This window comes from Vitis vinifera, chromosome 14, assembly GCF_030704535.1.
Source record: "Vitis vinifera cultivar Pinot Noir 40024 chromosome 14, ASM3070453v1".
Classification (NCBI taxonomy): domain Eukaryota; kingdom Viridiplantae; phylum Streptophyta; class Magnoliopsida; order Vitales; family Vitaceae; genus Vitis; species Vitis vinifera.
In genome coordinates this window covers 10,179,692-10,203,866 of record NC_081818.1, presented here as the reverse complement: position 1 = coordinate 10,203,866, position 24,175 = coordinate 10,179,692, and the positions used below count along the sequence as shown (strand labels likewise).

The 24,175-nt window shown below is 34.8% G+C and overlaps 1 protein-coding gene across 1 annotated transcript; it reads right to left on the bottom strand.

Annotated features, from left to right (window-relative positions):
* Positions 1–794: 794 nt before the first annotated feature.
* LOC100243269 (protein CHLOROPLAST J-LIKE DOMAIN 1, chloroplastic) lies at positions 795–22,556 on the bottom strand. Its single transcript, XM_002266417.5, has 10 exons — positions 22,289–22,556; positions 21,461–21,557; positions 21,230–21,334; positions 21,011–21,088; positions 14,370–14,425; positions 12,764–12,821; positions 11,583–11,708; positions 11,362–11,457; positions 6,624–6,695; positions 795–1,031 (listed from the first exon to the last, which is right to left on the bottom strand). The coding sequence occupies exons 1-10, from the start codon at positions 22,393–22,395 to the stop codon at positions 969–971; spliced, it is 858 nt and encodes a 285-aa protein (XP_002266453.1). The 5' UTR covers positions 22,396–22,556; the 3' UTR covers positions 795–968.
* Positions 22,557–24,175: the final 1,619 nt, after the last annotated feature.

Sequence of the window (24,175 nt, the reverse complement as noted above, 5' to 3'; positions counted from 1 at the left end):
ACTAAAATACTAATTTTTAATTGTTTTTATATAAGTATGTGAAAACTCACTTTTTCCTTTTTCTCCTATACTTTTTTATACCTTTTATCTAAGGAAGATGAGACCAAATTTTTTTAGCATTTTTCCTCATCTTTTTGTCATTATATTTGCTTCTTGGAAAGTTTGAGGGAAAATACGGAAAAAGAAATTTAAAAATAGAAAAAAGTTAAAAATAGACACAAAGTTAATAAATTATTTTACATACTTCTTCAAACTTATTTTACTTAATTTTTTTTCTCTATATAAAGATGAAATAATTTGAAAATAAATAAATTTTCAATTAATTTTAATTATATTTAATTTTCTTTTGTATTTTTTTTTTATTATAAACTAAATATAAGAAAATTATTTTTTATCATTTTTTCCTTTCTCCATGCTTTTATGAGACCAAATTAACATTTAAAAAAAAATTATTTTCTTTAGTGCATTTTTTTTTTCTTTCCTTAATATTTTTCTATTACCAAACATAACTTAGAAATATATAAATGAAATCCAATCAAAAGAAGCTTATTAAGAATCAAAGAACAAATGTTACTTGATTTTCAAAATTGATTCAAAATCTTAATTAAAAAACAAAAGATCTGGGGTGAGATCGATAAGTAGAAATTTTAAGGGTTAAATGAATTCGGAATATTTCAAGTCAAAAGTGAGAATGGAGAAGAAGCCTCACTTTCCTTGCCAATATGATGCAGTCTTCATTCTCCAACACTTACAGAGCACCTGGAATGGAGGCAGGCAATTTTGGACTTCTGAAGTGATAAACAAGAGCAATAAAATGGTATTTTCTTGGTATAAAACCATATTAAACCAATACAAACTCTTTCTTTTGATTCACTGAATGTTTCATTGCCTCACTTAACAAAATTTGACAACAGAGTTAAGGGAACGAAATTTGTTGCTGAGTACATTGCCAAGAGAGATGCATTGCATCATCTGAAATATGATGCCATAATGTAGAGCATGACTGCTGTTGAAGCAGAGACGATCAGTTCCTGCACAAGAAGCAAATTGTTACAAGCCAACATATAGGAAAAGATGATGAACAGATACACATGAATAGTATATTGTTCAGAGTTTTTAAGTTTGGCATCGCCTATAATGCTGAGCGAGGGAGCTTTTGACAATGTCTGACAGTATTAAGTTGATGCCCAGATGGAAGAGATTATTGCAAATTTATCAAACAGATGACAGGAGTTTAGGGCATTCTGGGGGTTATGTTAAATGGTAGAATATGCAAATGCCAAAATTTGTTTATTTTTCTGAAGAACATAAACCGTTAGGCCCAACAAAATAGCTTCTGCTGATCCATCAGGACAGTTATACTTGTGGTTTGGTGTAAAATAGTGGTTGAATATGAGTTTCTTTGAGGGGCTCTGCTCTGAGATTCTTAAAACTTCAAATGGATTAAACTTGGAAGAGGTTTTTAAGAATTGAGCTGCTCATGAGGAGGGGAGGGTTCTTATAAATTGCTGTAGTATGTCTAGGAGAGTTACAGAGACTTCTACTCACCATGTACACATTACTTGGTGACACAGGACCTTTGGACCTTGATTCTTACTTTGTTTGGGGTGAGGGGGATCCTTCCAAAGACAGTTATGCTATGTTTGATTTCAAGAAAGTACTAAGGAAAGAAAAAAATGCTAAAAAAAATAATTTTTCTTATATTTAGTTTTATCATAAAAAATACGAAATAAAATCAAATATAATTAAAATTAATTGGAAACTTATGCTATTTCAAATTATTTAATCTTCATATAGAAGAGTTAAAATATGTGAAATGAATTTGAAGCAGCATATAGAAGTAATTTATTGACCTTAAATCTATTTTAATTTTTCTTCATTTTTTCTTTCTGTATACTTTTCTCTATTTTCTTTCCCTCAAATTTGAAGCACATGCCTTTTTCCACATCTTCAGTTAGGGTTAGGAAGTGTACATGCAAGGATCAAGGTCCTAGTCTTTCCATGCAATCAGAGCACAGAAACTCTTGCAGTAAGGCAATGTATGAAGTAGATAAATGAAAAATGAAAATAAGTATGAACACATGCAATGATAGGGTGTGAGTTAGACTCCACATTCATAAAAGTTTTTTTATCATGACTGTTGGAAATCAGTCATTGATCTCAAGGAAATCAGCTATTGATCTCACCCTTGATTGATGAGAATCATCTACTGATTTCACCCTTGATTCCAAGGGTTAATTAGCTATATTTGACTAGTCTAAGACCTTTTTAGGAAGTTCTTTTATTTAGTCAACTTTGTAATTAGACTCCTAAATATTTGTAGAACTAATTTAGGAAGATTATGTTTTTTCTTTTCTTAGATTATTTCTTCTGTATAAATATGTATACCCTACTGTGAATAATTTAACAATTTCAATTGGATTATAAACTGATACAGTATCACAGCCTTCATTGCTCAGTCACATAGCCTTCATTGCTGTCACTTGTTCAGTTTTTTTCAAACCAGCCTTCATTGTTGGCTCTTCCATTCTTCCAACGCCATACCCAAAAATCTTGTTCTTAGACATTTGTCTCTCATTTTTTTATCTTGATTCCTCTATATATTTGCATTCAGCATATATGACCGATCAATTTTCTACCCAAAATCCTGCAAACAACTCTAGCAATCAAAGGGCAGCAAGCTCTTCCAAGCCAAGACTCTTCCTTTCACCAATGTCACTACCAAGGCCGAAGGAAATCCTTGAAATACTGAGGAACAATTTGATCTTTTATGCTAGATCATCAGAAAAACTGAGGTGACCTTCAATCCTACTTCCTGTGCATTTGCTCAATCTAGAATTCTTGGTAAGTCTCTACTTTCAACCACTATTTTAAATTCAAGCTCATGGATCATTGATTCAGGAGCCACTGATCACATGACCAAAGACTTAAATTGTTTTATTTCTTATGAACCATGTTCTGGAAATTAAAAGGTTCAAGTTGCTAATGGATCATTTCTTACTATTCATGGCAAAGGAAATGTCTATATATCACCAAATATCACTCTTTTTTTCTATTCTTCATGTGCCTAAAATGTCCTAGAATTTGTTGTCAGTTAATAAACTTTCAAAAACCAACAATCGTGCTGTAATTTTTTATCCTAACTACTATATTTTTCATAACCAAATCTCGGGGAAGATGATTGGTAATGCTAAGGAGAAGAATGGCCTTCTAGATACCAAGAAGACAGAGACACCTCATGCCTATCAAATAAAGGGAGTTCAAAAAGGGGGAACCTTAGAAGACTATTGATTGTTACATGAAAGATTAAGGCACCTCGGTTTTCATTACATGAGGAAATTGCATCCAAATCTAGGTAATAGTCTAGATTTTTCCAAACTCAAGAGTGAAATTTGTGAGTAGGCTAAAAGTCTAAGGGTGTCTATCCCATTAGTGGTAAAAGAAGCGAAATTCCTTTCTCCATACTAATGTTTGGGGGCCCTTAAGGGTGATCTATATTTCTGGTGCTAGATGGTTCCTTAGTCTTATTGATGACTTCATTAGGACTACTTGGATCTACCTACTAAAGGATAAATATGAAACTATTGCCACAATTCAGAATTTTTTCTCAATGGTCCAAACACAATTTAACACCAAGATACATATTGTTATATCTGATAATGGTGGGGAATACTTTAATGTAAGACTCGGAAATTTTTTCTTAGAAAAGGGTGTTATTCATCAATCAAGTTGTGCAGGCACTTCCCAACAAAATGAAGTGGAAGAACGTAAAAACAAACATCTTCTTGAGGTAACCCAAGCCTTAATGTTTGCCAAAAACATTCCAAAACATTTCTAGGGGGATGCAGTCTTGACAGCAACCTAGCTTATCAATAGGATGCCTTCAAAGGTACTCAATTTTCAAACTCCTACTTAATTTTCAAACTCCCATTGGAACATTGAAAGAACGTTATCCTCATCTATCTGTATTCAGTTCTTTACCTTTGAAAGTCCTTGGAAGCAGTGTCTTTGTTCATGTCCTTAACAAAGACAGACCTAAGCTTGGCCTGAAGGCCATTAAGTGCATTTTTTGGATATTCTCCAACCCAAAAGGGGTACAAGTGTTACCATCCACCAACCAAAACGAAATTTGTTATAATGGATGTAAGTATTTTTGAACAACCACCATGCTATACAAAGACTAACCTTCAGGGGAGCAAATAGGTGCAGAAGATCAGTCACATAAATGGTTTATCTCATTACCAATGCCAATTTGGAGTATTCAAGAAAATAGGGAGAACTTGGTGAATTCCTTGGAGAGCACTCATAATGATAGAAGGACAGTGGAGATACAAATGCATACCAGAAGACCTCAGGATCAATCTAGGTCGGTGGAAGGCCTTAACTCTTCAAAGCAAAACCAATCATCAACTTCAGATGAAGGTATGGTTTCTACACCCCTTAAATCCAATAGCAATCCTTCCAATCCTGCTTCAATTTCTACTCTCTTTGATATTGATATTGATATTCCAATACCAATCCATAAGGGTGTTAGGAGTTGCACCAAACATCCTTTGTCAAATTTTATGTCTTTATCATAGGATTGTAGGGACCTATAAGGCATTTACCTCTCATATAAATTCAGAGTCTATTCCAAGGAATGTTGAAGAAGCCCATGCTGACTCGAAGTGGAAGAAAGCTATAGATGAGGAGATGAATGCTCTAAAGAAGAATGAGACTTGGGATAATTGTTTATTTACCCAAAGGAAAACGGCCAATGGGATGCCAATGGGTTTTTTCAATCAAATACAAGGCTGACCCGAAGTGGAAGAAAGCTATAGATGAGGAGATGAATGCTTTAAAGAAGAATGAGACTCGGAATAATTGTTGATTTACCCAAAGGAAAACGGCCAGCAGGATGCCAATGGGTTTTTTTCAATAAAATACAAGGTGAATGGTTTTGTGGAGAGATATAAGGCGCGACTTGTGGCCAAAGGGCACAGAGTTATGGTATAAACTACCAGAGTAAAGATGAACTCCATCAAAATTCTACTCTCTTGCAACTAATTACAATTAGCCACTACAACAATTTGATGTCAAGAACACCTTCTTACATGGAAATCTAGAAGAAGAGATCCACATGGACCTTCCACCCGGTTTTGAAGAGGATAATGAAAGGAAATGCAAGTTGAAAAAATCTCTTTACAGCCTGAAACAATCACCTAGAGCATGGTTTGAAAGATTTGCTCAACCACTCTTGAAGTTTGGTTTTCATCAAAGTTAGGCAGATCATACTCTTTTCTTTGGAAGATCGTCCATAGGGAAATTGACTATACTAATCATCTATGTAGACGATATCATTATAACGGTGATGACAGTGAGGAAATTCGGAAACCGAATGTCAAGTTGGCTAAAGAATTCGAAATCAAGGATCTAGATACTTTGTGTTATTTCTAAGGAATTGAAGTGGCTAGGTCAAAAGAAAGGATTTACATATGCCAAAGGAAATATGTCTTGGATCTTCTTAATGAAACTGGAATGCTTGGGTGTAAGCCAACAAAAAGTCCTATTGATCTGAACCATAAGCTTGCTGCAGTTATAGATGGTGTTCTAATGGATAAAGAAAGGTATCGAAGACCTGTGGGAAGATCAATCTATCTTTCCCACTCTACACTCGATATTGCCTACTTTGTGAGTGTGGTTAGTTAGTTTATGCACTTTCCTTTAGAACCTCATATGGAAGCAGTCAAAAGAATATTGTAGTGCCTAAATGCTACTCCAGGAAAAGATTGCTATTTTCTCAAAATGGTCATATGGATGTGGAAGCATATACATATGATGATTGAGGCAGATCCATGATGAGCAGAAGATCCACCTCTGGCTATTGTACTCTTGTTGGAGGTAACTTAGTAACCTAGAGGAGTAAGAAGCAGCCTATGGTAGCCAGGTCAAGTGCAGAAGCTCAATATAAGGTTATGACACTTGGAATATGTGAGTTGATATGGATAAAAAAACTTATTGAGTGAGTTGTAGATAGAATCAAAGGGTCCTATGAAGCTATATTGTGATAACAAGGCAGCCATAAGCATTGCACACAACCTGGTGCAACATCATAGAACAAAACATATTGAGATAGACAGACACTTCATCAAAGAGAAAATTGCTAATGGAATGATTTGTACTCCATTCATTTCTTCCAAGTACTAGTAGATGTCTTCACTAAAGGAGTTCTTAGTCCAAGGTTCAACTCAATGATCAACAAGCTGGGAATGAAGGAAATTTTTGAACAAGCTTGAGGGGAGTGTTGGAAATCAATAACTGATGTCAAGGAAATCAAACACTGATCTCAAGGAAATCAGCCATTGATCTCACCCTTGATTGATGGAAATCATTTGCTGATTTCACCCTTGATTCCAGGGATTAATTAGCTATCTTTGACTAGTCTAAGAACTTTTTAGGAAGTTCTTTTATTTAGTCAACTTTGTAATTATGTTGAAAAATATTAGTAGCACTGATTTAGGAAGCTTATGTTTTTTCTTTTCTTAGATTATTTCTTCTGTATAAATATGTATACTCTACTGTGAATAATATAACAATTTCAATCGGATTCTAAACCGATAATGACAACAGGTTAAAGTCAGTACCTGGTTATTGTAGAGAAAAGCAGGTATAAAACTGCCCACAAACTCGATCAAATTCAGAAGACCAGTGAAAGACTGCACAAAAACAACCATGGCAGGTAAGTGACAGGCACAAAGAAGAAAACAAGAAATTAAATGAATGAACTGAGCCATCAGATATAGTAAATGAAGAGGCAAGTAGTACAATCAAAAGGGCAATAAAGTTTCCCTCAACCAGTTAAAATAAGAACAAAAATATTTTCAATTGAGCCTAGTATGCCACTGATCGGACATTTATTCTTCCAAACTCAAAAACATCTGGCATCCAAATACAATCAATATACAAGCCAAACTGAGCTGAATTTTCCCCATACATCTCTCAGCTTGCTAAAATATTCTGGATATGGGTTTGTATTCCATCTTACAGATGGAAAGCTGTCTTAAATGGTGTAAGGTGACAGGAAAATCATCACCACGAGATAATGGGAACAGGCAATGGAAAATTTAATGGATGTAATCTCCCAATTCAATAATGTAAACTCCTGCAGTTGTAGCCCCAAGAAATCAAGAACATGCAGTTATGCTCTTTAGATCCCACCCCTTTCATTGGGATGGTAAGTAGAAGTTCATAAGCCAGGTTCTAATGCAACATAAATGATAAATGTCATCTTGGAAGGTCTACAAAAAGGACCTGAACAAGGTGGAGGGATTAATGCAGTTGAAATATATACTGTTTATTACATGGAAAGGCAACAGGAACGTACATGAACATTAAATAAGTAGAAAACAGTGCAAAATGTAATGGAAATGGTTGATTTTTGTGGGAGCGCATAATGTCAATAAGGTAGTTCACAGTCAGAGAAGAAGATTGTGGTTGTCTTAGAAAATAATGCAGTCTGTTTAAATGAGATGTTCTCTAAGGAGACTGATGTAGTAAGCTGTCAGTATGGTTGATTTATGGAAGAGTGAATTGGCAACAAGGCGGCCCCAGCCAGTGCAAACTTTTGTCAACTTGGAAAAAGTATGCAGTTTGTTTTGCATGGGATGTTCTAGAAAAAGATTGATGTAGTGACCTATCCATCAAGTCAAGTGGCAACATGTAGATCGATAGAAATAGACAACATCTATTAGCACGAGTTTTTGCTTATCTAGCTTTCCAATTCATATGAATGAAGGGCTGTTGTGTTTTGTTAGAACACAGATCAGGCCCAGGCAAAACCCGTGACACTAATGGCTCAGAAGTCTTTTCTGTAGGCAAACTAGAAATATATTACAAATGCACCAACCAATGGGGGAGAATGAAGTGGGGTTTGCCAAACGATTCACAATCTTAAAATAATCTGTTACTGGCAAAAACTGTAAATTCAATAATGACTACAAGTGGATCGATGTCTTAAATTAAAAGGCAATGTCACTCCAGCATTAATAGACATTTAGTTCCTGCATTCTGATTTTAGTCTATCAGTCAACCACCATTTAGACAAGAGCTTAGACGGTTTATAGGCTTTTCGCTCAATGACATTGAGAATATTGATAGCCTCAAAGATTTGAGTCAAATGTGTGACACCTTGTGATCTATTCGATCATCTAAGAATGAGGAGCTTGGGGAGATTTTACCATGTGAATGACTTGGAGACAGAAAACAAGAGTAAGTGGCTTATTGAAGGCAATTTTAATTCTAAAAATCTTTGCATAGAGTGGCCATCAAAAGTAAAAGCAAAATTCATCAAATCCATCTAAGTTGTTGATTGTAGGGTGTTGCAGGATAAGAACTCCATAGAAAGAGAGATGTTAGATTTCTTCTCCCATCTTTTTAGGAAGGAAGACTGTGAGAGATCTTTATTGGAGGGCCTCAAATGGTCTTCTTGACAGAATAGACACTGACTTGGACAGGGGAGGTCTTTACTTGAGGAAGAGATCAAAGTGGAGGTGTATTAGTTGGATAGGACTATATCTCCTGGCCAGGATGGGCAACTTTTTCTATCAGGATTTTTGTGACATTATCAGAAAAAGATATCTTTAAAGTTTTCAAGAATTTCCACCTCAGGAAGTCATCAGTCATAGTAAAACTCCACTTTAATTGTCTTTGTTCCCAAGATGGATGGTTTGATAGATCTGAAGGATTTTAGATCCATTAGCCTGGTGTTGAATCTACATAAAATCATTGACGATAACTTCATCCTAACTATCTCCATGAGGTACTTCCCATCACTACACTAAAGCAAACTAACAAGAAAGCCAATACAACCAGCACAAAACCAAACAAAGGTTCTACATGAACGTCAAAGGGGTATAGATGCCCAACAAACTCCACTAAGGTTCTATCCTCTCTTAGTGAATCCATCAGTTAACTGATTAACCAACCTCAGCATCAAATAAAAAGGAAGAAACTAAGTCCCTGTAATTGTCATGAACCTTTTTCATCCAATGGTCAAGCTGCCAGTGGCTTCTATTCCTCAAAGAAGCATCCCAAGAGATAATGACCAAGGAAAATCTTTCCGGAATGGCTCTCTATGCCCAAATTAGACACCGTTTTCAATCCTTCCAGGAGAGCAGAGAGCTTAACATCATGACCATCCCATTTCAAATCATGCATCTTTAATTATAACCCCTGCTACCAACTGATTGTACAATCCAAACCACAAACCACAAAAACTAAACATGGAACTTCTAATGAGGAACCCATTGATTAATCACTTCCTCAGTTCTTTGTTTACCTACAGCAACCTTCCAGTCTATAGCAATGATGCTCATTGGAATTCCAGTAAACTCCTCATTCATGGGCACAGAAATCAATAAACAGAGCTGTCTCATCCATTGATTTTCTAGCCCTTGAAATCTCCAAATTCCTATCCAACTAGACCACCCAAATGGTGACTAGATGAGCACATCACTAGAGAAATCTAATCCTCACCCCCTGGTGAAAGGCCCTGAAGAAAATAATCATCCCACTGGAAATGTCCTTAGGAGCAAACCAGAGGATCCCAACCAAAGAAAACCCTCCGCGGTAGCATGAAAGAGGTAAAGCAGTGAAAGTGCAAGTGGCCAGTTGTTTCTTCTCATCCTGAGAACATAAGACATTTATCAAGACTGATGGCTTTATAAGGTCTCAAGAATTGAAGCATACAATTGGTATTGAAGTTCTCTGTAGCAAATAACCACAAAAGCTTTGACATTGAGTGGAACTTTTGTTTTCCAAATTGATTTGGTCAGATAGAAAATGGACATGTTTTCACTCATAGTAGGAACAGGAAAACAGATTTAGAAGAGAAAGTGACCTTACCCAAAGATCAGCATCTCTCCTCAGGAAACATTGGTTTCCCTAGCATTTTCAATATCTAGGAATTTCAAATTTCCAAGAAGGAGAAGCATTGGACCTCATGCAAAAAATTGAAAATTAGAGTCTCTCTCATCTTGAAATGCAAACAGGTGAGAAAAAGAACACTTAAGGTTTGCCATCCTTACAAAAGGTTTTCGCAAAAGCAGGTTTATGGGACCTTCACCAATTATGAATAGAGCAAGAGGTGAAAACTGTAAATAGACCTAAGAAATGGCTTCAAAGGACCGTGCTGAGGAAGCCACTACTAACTGACATCTCAACCATCATTTGCAAGCCATTATCATGCTTAACAGCAGAGCTGTTTAGAATTTTGCAGAAGCATTTGCCAGTAAGAGCCTTATTCCTCAAAGAAATTCTCCCAAGACCTAACAAACCAAACACCGATCCCCCAACCTATCCAGCCCCAAATACATATTACCTACCTTACACAAGCAAAATAACATATACTAAGTTCCCCATGGCCAAATCAATTTACAGGCTTTATCCTTTTTATAAAAATTCATGTGTTTTTTCTTTGAGTCCCTTACTGTTTGAATCAATTCTTATTAGCTTTTGCATTTAACATTGCTGTAGTGTGTAATTTAGCAGCATTGCCCACTGCTATAGTAGTACTGTTCAAACAATCTAGAGTAGTGGCCAAGAGTTTTTTGGTTATTTTGGTTAGGTTTTAATTGATGGTTAGGATTGAATATCCTGGGTGTTTTTTTTAGTCTATTAAAAGGATGCCTTATCAGAAAGAGGATTGCAAAAATCTCTACTGAGATCGTAAACATTGAATTGAGCAGTTACATATTTAAGCTTTGTTTCAAGTGCGCAATTTCCTACCACAATCTCCTTAAGAGTAGCAGAGGTTCTAGATGAAGAGTGCAGAAATCCCTTTTTCATAAAGAGCTGCATTCATCTATTAGGTATTTGGCCACTTCAAAACAGCCAACGCGGTTCCCACTGCCTCTGAAATGTCATAATTTCTAAGTCAAAATTTCCAAGTTCTAATAGCAGAACTTTGTACAGGCCAACAGCAGCAGAAGAGCCCCATTAATGCAAACCCCACATGATCTCCCTTCAATTCTTCTAAGGACACAAAGAAAAGCAAACATGTTCACTTTGACTAAACTTCAAACAAAAAAATAGCCAACTTAGAGCAAGTGAAAACAACAGAGCCATAATGATCTCAAAATACACAGTAAGCCTGAAAATTAACCATTGATGACAAAAAGTCTGAGTTAAGCTAGCTCAGTACCTTGACAGGACTACACAAGTTTCAGCAAAATCATTTTTTCCACACTTATCTCAAAATTATCAAAAGGGATTTATCATGGGCTCCAGAGGATTAAGGTTTTCAAATTGTAGATCACTATAGCAGAAAAACTACAGGAACATACTTTTAAACTTGCGTCAGAAAATTTGAATTGGATCACATACCAAAGAAGAAACAGCTATACAACTGAAAACCAGTGCAAGAGAACGAAGTAGGCGTTTCCCCATTCGCAGTGTCCGCCCCTCATCTTCACCATCTTCCTGCAGCCAATACCAACCATTTAAATGGTTAATGCAGTGATTTAAATGGTTCCAAAATAAAATTTGAAGTTCCACTGCACTTGAAATATGAAAAAATACAGTACGGTTGTTCCAGTATAACTCACTGTAAATGTTGGAGACACAGGTGGTTCAAAGGCTTTCAACTTCTCAAAAATCCGATAAACATAAGCAAAAGCTAAAAACTGCAACGGTTTCCATTCAGCATTGCGCTTGATAAGAATCCAAGCTGTCTGCAGAAAAACAAGATTTATTCTTGATAGGCAAATTAGAGATATACTTGAGAGATGCCAATCCAAAAGAATCCCCTTCCCCCCCACCCACCCACCCACACACAAAAAGGATGTAAAAAGAAAAAACAATAGGTGCACTATCAGCTTAGCCCTTCCTTTAACCATCAATCAAATCTAAATAGGGCACATTCACATTTTTCATGAAAACCCTAGACTATGCAAATGTGGATTTAAGAAGGCCCTCTGCACTCATTGCATTGCAGCATCAATTATATGGAGATAATTCTGGCTCACTGGATGACCACAGAAATATAGCAGCATGGTCGAGTGCCGAGGTTGAATTTGAACCTATGGCACAAGGAAGTTGGGAGTTAATTAGGCTTAAAACAGTAGTCACAAATCTTAAGGTAAGGGTGGAATTCAAGAACCTATGATGTTATACTATGACAACAAAGGAGCCATCTTTTTTTTTTTTTTTTTTTATAACATCATAGGTTCTTGAATTCTACCCTTACCTTAAGATTTGTGACAACAAAGGAGCCATAAACATAACCCACTATCCAATCCATTATATAGAACAAAGCATGTGGAGATAGACTGACATTTTATCAAGGAAAAATTGGACAGTGGACTGGTGCTTACACCATATGTTTCATCAACCAAGTGGTTGGCTGATGTGCTCACCAAGGGATTTCCAAGTTCCACATTCCATCAACTCTATAGAAAAGATGTGAATGCAAAATGTCTTTACATCTACTTGAGGGGAAGTATCAGGACATTTGATAGAATTATGGCTTAATTTGTTTTTCCTTAAATAGATTGTATAGCTGCCTAGAATTATTCTGCATTCCTAGAAATTTGATGTAATTAGAACATGCAAGCTATATTTCCTTTCTTTGAGGGCCAAGAGAAATCAACTCTATGTATTATATGCACATCCCATCCAGAGGAATGATAGAACAATTTCTATTTTTCAGTCTTCAAAGAATTTACTAACACTTGATAAAACAAAGAAATAAATACAGTAGACAATTTGCTATTCTTTCACAACTTACAAATACAGCAGATATTGCCATGTTGATGCGCATATCATTCACGCTAGACTTTGTGAACCTGAAACCAGAATTAAGCCCATAAAAAGAGCATGTAGTGGCAGTAAGAAACTATACAATTTGGCTAAAAAGAACCCATATAAAAGATGTGGGAGAAAGATAAAGACTGGTTATGAGTTTCTGAAGAGCTGACAAAGCATAGGAGAACAAGAGGCAATGCAAGTAAAGTATCAAGGAAAAAATGGGACAGGAAAATATACTTAATGTTTACAAAACAATGCAAAATAACCTCCTAAAGATCAACATGCAAAGGAAATGTATTTTCATCATCCAACATGGGAGTACTACTAGGGATGACAACGGAGAGGGTATAAGATCCTATACTAAGAAAAGAAAATCCCTTTTCCCCACGTCTATCCAGTATCAGAGATGAGGCAGGACAGGGTGGGAGAAATTATGAAGCCAGGGTAGGGCATGTATTCTTTGAGGCATAGACAGATCTAAAGCTTCCAAAAACTTTTATTTTTTACATTACAGATGCCATGCACACAATGGCTTTGCATTAGAAATATGCATGTCCATATGCACAATAGCAGTGAGAAATTGGAAGGCAGTAGGAGAATTTTATGTAGAGAACAGCTTTACATCCATAATCTTTATTCTTTTGTGCTTATTACTGGTCTTAGAAATGGCATAGCTCTTACATGTTTAGAGGTAAGTATGCCTATCAAAACAGATCAGGTTTTTATTTTTTATTTTTATTTTTTATTTGTGTGTGTGTGTGTGTGTATGAATTGTAGAGAATAGGACATCTTGTTCTTTGAGTTTTGGAACTGAACAATAGTTGTCCCAAATTGAACAGTTGCCAATATCGAGGAAGATCGATGCTTAATAAAAAAAGGTTGCCCTTCCAATCACTTTTTATTTTTACACAAAAGGCCATCTTCATTAGTAACTACAAAAAGTCCCAAACTATATTACCATATGGAAAATGCAGCAATTTTTTAACATAGACTTGTTACATATATAATAATTTAATGGGTGTCACTAGAGGTGGGGCTGGATAAAATAGAAAGAAGCATCTCACTTCACAATCCTGAAGAGGTTACAAAATTGAGAGCAAAGTGACTGCTTCCCATCCCAAATCTTCCCACAAACGGACCTATGCATTATCACTAACAACATTACAATTGGAAATATCAAAGAGAACTTGTGAAATGGCTTCCCAAAGCACTGGTGTGACCACCTAACTACATTGTTAATATCCCAACCATTGTAATCATAGTTTAAAAGCCTCAAGGTGCACCAAGGCGCAAAGTCCTCTTGGAGTGTAAGGCGCAAGGCGCGGGCTTTAGTGAAGTGAGGCGCACCCTATTTTACATATATATTTTTATATAATATAATCAAGTGCCCAAAAATTTTCCTCTATTTTCCCCCAATTTTTCCCCTTCTTCGTCTTTTTCTCTTCTTCACACTGTTGAGGAGGCTAGGGCCTTTTTTTGTGTTTCACAGGTCTAAAACGAGCATATATGGGGTTCTGGAAGAAGAACAGGCCAACATGGCATTGTTTTTTGCCACTAATGAGAAAGTATATCATGCAAAGACAAACCTGGGAGCCCATGGTACAATTGGCTGCTTATCTGCATATTTGATATCCTTTGAGACCTGCATTTTACATGTATTAAAGAATATTAATGTGTAGAAGCCAGAAGCCCTTCAGTCCTAGCTCAAGTGGCAAAGGGTCGGACCATGTGGGAGATTCCAGGTCACTCCATCAGGGAATACATAAAAATAGAAAGAAAGAAAGGCAAAGAAAAGAGAAAAAAAATAAATGAGTACAAAGCATCAACCAAGGAAGATGAATTGTTAGCCTTCAAATCCATATTGAAAAGGAAGCATCAGAACAAATAAAAAGAATCCATGAGACAGCAATAAGCCAAAGTCAAACTGTCTCAAATTTGGAAAAAGCATGCAAACATAACAAAGCAAAGAATAGATTTGAGAGCTTGTTCCAGGACAAAAAGGAACATATAAACAAAGCAGAATAAAACTGAAAAAAAAATAAAAAATTGAAGGAAGCTTGGCAGCCATCGTCTGACAGAAATTTTTATGTCAACTATCAAAGCTTGCTGAAGCAGAATTCCTCCCTCCCCCAGTACAGAAACGATCTAGTGCAACGATATACAAACCATCACCATTGCCAGGTAGTTAAAGGGCAATACTTGCAAACCTAAACAGGTCCACTATAAATGGTCTACTGGTTCAACCATTTGACCCAACTGAATGATGCAAAACCCACACAATATATTTTTTTTGATAGGTAAAAGCAATTGTATTAAAAGCACCTAATGAAGAGCGCACAAAAGTATACACGACGTATACAAGGCACTTAAGGCTAAAACAGAAGAGGGATACACAAAAAACAGCACCCTCACATCACTTGTAACCCAACCAAAGAATAAAATCAAATAATGAAAATAAGCTAAATTCTAAATGCACCCTAACCCAGTCCTAGAACATGTACATAAAGGACCATATAATTGCCTGGTTTGCCATTTTGGAATTTTCAAAGACACTATGATATATCTCCTTCCATAGGGTCCAAAATAAGCAGAAAGGAGTTGTTCCTCAAGCCTTCTTCTTTTTCTTCCCTACAAAAGCTACATGCCAGCTAAGAAAGGCATCACTAACTAAAGGCGGCGTCACCCAACTGCCAAAGCATGGTTGCTTTGGGGCAGTGAAGGAGGCTATGATTTGTGGATTCAATAAACACTGACCCCTCCTTTTGAGTTGATCAAAAGTTAGAATTCTTCCCTATAAAGCTTCCCAAGCAAAAAAGCTAACCCTCATCGAGACCCAAGTGTTCTACACAATGCCTGAAGGGAACGCCTTCAATCTGGAAATTACTAAGCATGGATAAAAGGATTTAATTGTAAAAATGCCTCCTTTGACACCTGCCAAACCATGACATCCTTAACATCCCTTCTAATCACTTGCCCCTACAACCTTCTATAAAAAGCTTCCACATCTCCCATTGCTCAACATCATTTTGTCTTACGAACACTATATTCCAACAACCCACTTCCTTTAACTACTCCCACCAATGTTTTCAGAACCAAACCGGTCATTAAACCGAAAAAGTTACCGGTTCACGGTTCACTGGTCGAACCGCGATCGAACCAGTGATGTCATAAATATATAATTTATATTTTATTAAAATTAAAAATAATTTTAAGAAATATATATATATAATATTAAAATTATAGAATTTCATTTTTTTGTATTTAATATGTCTAGTAATTGATAAACATAAATATAAATATATTAATATATCAAATTTTATTAAATAGAATATGTATAATATTTAAATATGAGAAGAAAATTATAACATTTAATTTTATCTACATATCTATGCATTTTATTATTTTAAAAATATTATATTAATTAATTTATATTATTTTCATATTTATTGTTAATAATTATTATAAAAAATTGCAAAGAGCATTAATATAAAATATTGTTACCCATATTTAATAAAGGAATTGTGCAGCATGATGGTTGTCTCTTTCTTTTGTAAACCTTAGATCTAAGGTTCAAATCCTCACAATGCAAGCATTTATTTTTCTTTATAATCAAATCCCACATCCCACATCGGAAACTCACAAATTTAATGAGCTCCATAAATAACCTGCTCATTGAAGGAAGAGGAAAGTTGCTCAATGGGCTACGTGACAAGTGGGCTGCCTGGTGGGGGCGGGAGGCTGGGAGGATTTTGGGTCCAATGCTACAAGGCCTGCCTGGTGGGGGTGGGAGACTAGGAAGATTTTGGGCCCAATGCGGCAAGGCCCAATGGCGTTGTGGTTGACCCACATGTTGACCGGTTCATAGAAAACCGGACAGTATCTGGTTCGATGCCTCAACTGTTGGTCCGTCCGGTTCGACACCGGTCCAAAGCCCCTTCTGGCTCAAAAGCTGAACTGGACCAGACCTGGGTCTGGTCGACAGTTCAACCGACCGGTCCGGTCCGGTTTTTAAATCATTGACTCCCACATTCAGTCTACCTAAGCATCTTTAGTAGAGGCTATTGAGAACAAACTCTAAGAAAGCCTCACACAGGGAATCCTCACTACACCACCTGTCCTTCCAAAATCCCACCTACCATCTCCCACCCTAAATTCAACCCTTTTGTTAAACTCGTTCCACCCACTCCCAACAGCCTTCCAAAGACCCACGCCATAACCATCACTCCCTTCTTCTTCCCCATACTTCCTTACAATCACTTGCTTTTCCCCTCCCTCCACCTCCCTCCACCTCCCAACCCCAACCCACCCACCCACCCACACACACACACACACACACACACAAAGGAAGTTCCTTTGAATCTTCTTCAATCTTAAACTTACCTTATGAGGGATTACAAACAAAGACATGTAGTAGATTGGTAAGCTAGAAAGAATGCTCTTTACTAAAGTTAGTCTCCCTCCTTTTGATAAGTACTACCTCTTCCACATTGTAAGTCATTTGAGAAATCTTTCCTCCATTACATCCCAAACCTGTGAAGATTTAAAAGAGACTCCCGATGGGAAGCCCAAATAAGAGGAAGGGAGAGAACCCACACAACATATAAATGGCATGCAACCTTATTCACAATATTATTGAATGAGATTTATCTATTTAAAGTTAAATATGCTTTATACCAACATTTTAGGGTTGATAACACAAATCTGATTTTATCTTTTTCTTTTCTTTTCTTTTTTTTCTTTTCTTGATTTTACCTCGTCCTTCTCATAGTTACAAAAAGCTATGATTATATGCTTTTAATTTGCGGGCTAGAGTTTTTTTCCTTTTTATTTACTACCTTAATCACATTGTTTTTGGGCTTCCCTAATTTTTTTTTAAACTTTTAACCCAAACCATATACTAAATTCATCTATCTTGCTTCAATTTTACTGGCAAGATAAATTTTTACTATATTTAATAGGCAATCTGGATATCTCCAAGATGTGATAGTCTTAAGACAAAAACCAAATGATCACCATCTTATCCATTATGGTCTAGTTGAGATCAAGCCATGTTGTTTAGGAGATCATAGTTGGTTCTTGACCAATGGAATTTACTTTCTTCAAAATGTCAATTCATTCTTTCTTTTTATATTTTTTTTGTAGGAATAAAGAAATGTCAATAAAAGAAAGAAAAAGAAAACAAAAAAAGGATGAGAAATCCTTTGACAGAAACAAAAATATAAGCAAACTACGCCCTAAATATATGCATATCAACACCAACCCCCTTTTCTCTCTCCTAAGTCTTAAGGGATCAACCTACTAGGAGTATCAACAAACTCCTTGTTCATAAAAACACAGAGAAGTCCAGAAGTAGATCCAAAATTAGAACCTCCCGATTATATTCAATTTCCCTAAAATCCTAGCACTCATCTAAATCCAAAGCATGCATAAGGAACTGAGCAAAGCACAACACTAAAGCTCTCAACTGATAGCAGCACCCTTGCCAAACCCTGAAAGGAAAAACCTATGTTTGGGATCTCTCTCATAGCCATTCACTAAATCCCCACTATAAAAAGAAGATATTAGCATTTGTCAAAGTGCAAAAGATCAATGCAGAAATAGGTTGTCAGTTTACTTCCTTCTCTTCTTTCAATGAATGCATGTAGTAGAGAATGATAGCTTTTCAGGTCTACTTAGCTTAAGTTAGTTGTTGGCATTCACCTCCTTGTGGGCTAGTAATGACATGAAGTTAGCAAAATAAAAAATGAGGAAGTGAGTTAATAGAATGAAAAGGAAAAAAATGGTTTAAAATATCATATTCTATAGTATATAACCCATACAAGAAGTACAATATAGTAGTACCTATAACATAAGACATTCAAAATTCATGAAATATCTTGTGACAAATATTTGATATCTTAGGAAAAAGTGGAATCCGACAAAATTATTGTTGTTTATGCCAACCTAATGAGGAGTTTTTGAAGCATATTCTCCAACATTGAAATGGGTATAATCTTTCTGTGTTCTACTAGCGTGATGCCTTTTTCTATGAAGCATTCTCTAGTCAGCTCACATGGTAGCTTCATTAGAAAGCAGATGATGACAGTTTGTAACTTTGTCCCTCATGCTTATTTTGGTGAAATTGGAAAGAGCCATGTGAGATCCCACATCATTTAAGGGAAAAAGTGAATCATTAAAAATTATAATAGAGTCGATTCACAACCCTTATGTGAGAATCTATTTGTCTAACCTCATAAGGAGTGTTTGTGTGGTTGGCCTCCTAATCCTATGAACACAACCCTCACATCTGCATGGAAGGGGAGGGGGTGTGGTAAAGGGAGGGTTTGATTATGATATCCTACATTGATTAAGGAGAATAGGCTAATACTTAAAATATAGTGGGTTCCTGTTAATTGTACGAACACATTATAAATTTTGTGCAAAACTCATTGTAAATGAATGGTACCAAACCTGAATCTTGATGCTAGTGTGAAAGTTGTTAATCTACTCTCACTATGGATGTCTATGCAATAAACCTCATAATCGCATGGGACACAATAAGAATGTGATGTTTGCACAAAGGTGATTATGGGGTTCCATATTAGAGAGAAAAGTTTCTAGCATTATATATGTAGTTTAACTATATAAATGTGTTTTGAAACTATATGCCCATTGGGGCGAGAGCGGACAATATCCACATGGAAGAAAACAAAGTCATCACAAGCTAATGTGGCATGCTTTGAACAATTGGATCTATTGGCATTAAGAATAAAAAACTTTTGCATGAAGCTTTGTTCTTGTGGTATAGGTTTCCTTAAGGGAAGAAAGTTTATTCACTGCTAATTCCATTGATATGTTGTTTTTAGTCTAAAGCCTTTCTTATAGCCTTTTGTTATGGCCCCAGGTTTTTCCTCGATTATTTAGGTGTTCCTTGTATGCCCGAAAGTTTATTCACTGCTAATTCCATTGATACGTTGTTTTTAGTCTAAAGCCTTTCTTATAGCCTTTTGTTATGGCCCCAGGTTTTTCCTCGATTATTTAGGTGTTCCTTGTATGCCCGAAAGTTTATTCACTGCTAATTCCATTGATACGTTGTTTTTAGTCTAAAGCCTTTCTTATAGCCTTTTGTTATGGCCCTAGGTTTTTCCTCAATTATTTAGGTGTTCCTTGTATGCCCCTGGTATTCGCTTCTCTTTATTACTTTTTAATAAACCACTCTTCCCTAACAAAAATGCTATTGTGTGACAAATAGTCACAATCATCATTACCCTAATATGCACATGTAATATTTATCATATAACATGCAAAAAAGTGCATGTGGCTAATGCATATCACATTTAGGCTATATCATTCAGTACAACTAAACAATACAAATGTAATAGGAATATGTATGACTCTTGTGTAATAAACTAATTAAAGTAGCATTTTTCTTACAATAAATTCTTTTTTAATGCAAACACGCAAATGAATATGAATGTAAGATAGATTTTTAGATAAACGCATTTTCAAACAAAATCATTTTATTACAACTTGTTCTTCGTGGATTTTTTTCTTTCTGATGCTTTCTTTGTCTATAAGCATAATCATTCTAACATTACTTAAAATAAATAAATAAATCACAATCAACTAAGTAGTAATCCCCATTTCCCATGACCAAAAAAAATGCCTTTTTACAACTAAATTTATATAGCAGTCTCACACACACACACAAGCTATTTCCATTATTTTGCTACCTAGAGTATATGTCAAGTGTTGTTAGATGGTTTACAATCACAAAAGACATATATAATTGAAAATGATGAACGAAAACAGTTCCATATACTTTTATATCACACATAGAGACAAACATATCAGTACAATATGCACCATGGAAACCACACTTGTTACATCTTTGTCATATTTTGGGTTATTCTTTTGCACACAAGTTTTTTCAACATTTTCATAAGTTACCACAACATTTTTTTTAATTTAACTCAATTTTGAAATTTGTTTGCAATTGCCTTGTCAATATATATATATATATATATATATATATATATATATATATATATTACATTCTGTAATTTTAAGAGTTCAATTCAAAATTAGAACATTATAGAGTACTACAAAGTCTTTTTAATCACAAAATAGTTAAGAGTTCAAGAAAAAAGATGAATCCTAGAAGCTAAGACGCTAGCTGCACGATCAAGTGGTTTTCACCCATCAAATTCAAGAACTCCCAAATATAAAAAAGAAACATTGATTATACCTTAAATGAACCAAAGGTCATGCCCTTCTTCCGATTTGTTAGTTGTGCCATCATGACTTTGTCATAAGCCTTCTCCAACTGGAAGTTATACATTTACAAACCATAAATTCCTCTTATTTTCAAGAAGTTGCATAATGAATGGGAATTTACTAGATAACTTGGAAAAGAGGGAGAGGGAGAGAGAGAGAGAGAGAGAGAGAGAGAGAGAGAATAACCTACACGGGCAGCAGTTGCTTCATCACCTTTCCTCTCAGCCTCCTTGCGTTTTCTTGTATATGCTGCCTTGATCATATCAAATCCCTCAATGGGACTCACACCAAGAACCTGAGAACAATTTTTCAAATAATAAGACATTCAATGATAAACCAACAAGCCTAAATGAATATTAAATGGTTCAGTCATGTGTGATTTCACATTCTCAAGTGCAAACTGGATGTGAGCTCAAACTACCTCATATGGGTTTAAGTCACTGTCTGGAGTAGAACTTCCTGCAGCAGAAGCAGCAGCATAAATTATCCTTCTACTCTGTGGCATAGTTCTGGAAAACCTGATAAATGCAGTGCCCTGAAGCTATAGTTAATTGTCGAAAACACAACCACAGCTAATAAAAAAAAAAAAAAAATTCTTTTCTAGTAACAAGTAAAGATAAAAATCATGCTACCGGAATTCAGATGAATTTGGTTTTAATTTAGACCCCAAACAGAATAGATTTTGAGCACAAAAGTCAGAATTCAGGGGGGGAGGGGAGGAAACAATTTCACGTTTCCATTAATTGGGATAACAATTTAGCGCTTACTCAATGTGAGTTTTTATTCATTTGTTTTAAATATATAGCTCATAATGCTAAACATATAAAAAGATTGCCCATAAAATTTCTGAAACTTCAATAGCAGTACTAATAAATTTGAAATTCCCTTCATCTAACACAAAGACCCATATAAAATTTAAGCTTATCTCTAAACGTCATATCGCGAATTTACAAAAAAAAAAAAAAAAAAAAGAAAAAGAAAAAAAAAAAACCGCAACAAGAAAGTGAAAATAAACTACAAGCAAATTAAATTCGAAGAAAAACAAATGATGTTAAACAGGCCAAAAAATGGAACTTGAGATGCTTAAAGACTTCGTTTGGTTGCTAAGAAACGGTAGGAAAACAAAAGAAACTATTAGTTAAAACCCATTCAACTGAGCCTAATTCAACAGCCGCCAAATGATTCAGAATTCCATTTTCCCTCTTAACCCCAGTTTTCTCAGAAAAGAGAGATTTCGGGTAGGAATTACCTGAGAAACGAAGCGGGCGAAGATGAAAAAGAGGCTTTGAAATTGCAAGTCTGGCGAAAAAATTGTGGTTTGGGGCATTGAAAGACATTTGAGAAGGCCATAGCCATTGCTACTGTATTTTGTGGAGAAGAAGGAGCCGTTGGAAGCTGTGAGGTTTTAGGGTTTTGATAGGAGACACCACATCAAAACATGACGCACACTCCTGCCATTTTAATCCTGAACTTCCCTGGTTTGTCACTGGTGTGTTTGGCTGCCAGTAAAATGGGTTGCGGTAAAGGAAAGTAAAATATCTTAGGGTTATTTGATGAAAATGCCAACCCAATTTTGGTTTTTTACCTCATTTTCTTGTATTGTTTTCTTGTAAAAATAACCACTTTTTTTTCTTTATTTTTTAATATATTATGAATACTCGAAATAGTTAAATTACATTTATATTAAAAATTGATTACTCTTTGAAAACAACATGATAAAGATAAATTCACCGATGTAAAGTGTATTTCATCCATTTTAACAAATTATTTCAATATTTTAGCTCGTGTTAAGATTAAATTTAAGGAAAATAATAGGGTTATTTAATTGAAAGGGTTTTTAAAAACCCAATTTTTGAAATTTGAACTTTTACCCTTTTTTTAATCTTATTTGAGCAAAAATGTTCTTATTATTATTTTTTTAATAAAAACAACTGTTTTTAAAGGGCATTTTATGTTAAAAATATGTTACTTTAAAATATATATATATAAGAAGAGTTAGATTCACAATTTTAAAATTATTTCATCCATTTTAACCAAATATTTCAAAATAATTGAACCAATGAACCCCTAAAAGTTACAATACATTTATTTTTATTTAAGTAATATGTTACAATGTGCAAAAGAGATGTGAGAATGAGAAATACAATAATTTATTTAAGTAATAATGTTACAATGTGCAAAAGAGATGTGAGAATGAGAAATACAATAATTAAGGGTGTTTGATATGTCCGGAATGAGGAGTGAGAATGAGAAATACAATTAAAAGTGATTTCAATGGAAATGAAATATTAGTTTTAAGTGATATTTTAATTCATCTCAATTACGATGTAATTTGATTCTTTAATAAAAGTTATTTTTAAAAGGGTTATTTGATTAAAAGGGTCTCTCAAAACCTAATTTTTGAAATTTAATCTCTCATCTTTTTTTGGCATCATTTGAATAAAAATGTCTTCATTATTTTTTTGTAAATATATATATATATATATATATACTTGAAATAGAAAAAGACATTTATGTCAAAAATGAGTTATTTTTCCAGAAAAAACATGAAAAGGGTTAGGGCTTGTTTGATTGTTGTTTTTTAAAACTGTTCTGTAAAACAGTTTCTGAGAACAATTTTTAAGAACAGTTTTTTGTGTTTTTAGAAAAAAAAAAAATTATATTTAGGAACTGAATTCTGGAAAATAGTTTTTGTTCTAAAAAAAATGTTTTGTTGAGTTAATAAAAAAGTTTTTAAAAATAAGTAAAACAAAAAACATGTTTGAAAGTTATTTTTTTTAATTAATAAAGTGTTTTCTTCCATTAACTTGATATTATAAATATATAAATAATTTTCATATGCACAATTCATTTAAATTAAAAAAAAATTATTCCATTTTGAAATTTTTACACTAGTTATAACTTTTTTTAAACAAATGATGACTTTGTCACCATGTGTAAGTATATTAATTTCAATAATTTAAGGAAGAAGAAATGATTTGTGGATAAGGGTGTGGTGGTTGGGTGGAGCTCACTTTTGTGAAAACACAAAAAACAGCTAAGAAAACACAAAAAGAAAGAAGAGAAAATACGAAAAACAATCTATTATTTGAATAATGAAAAAACAATAAAAACATCTTTTTATTGTTCTAAAAAA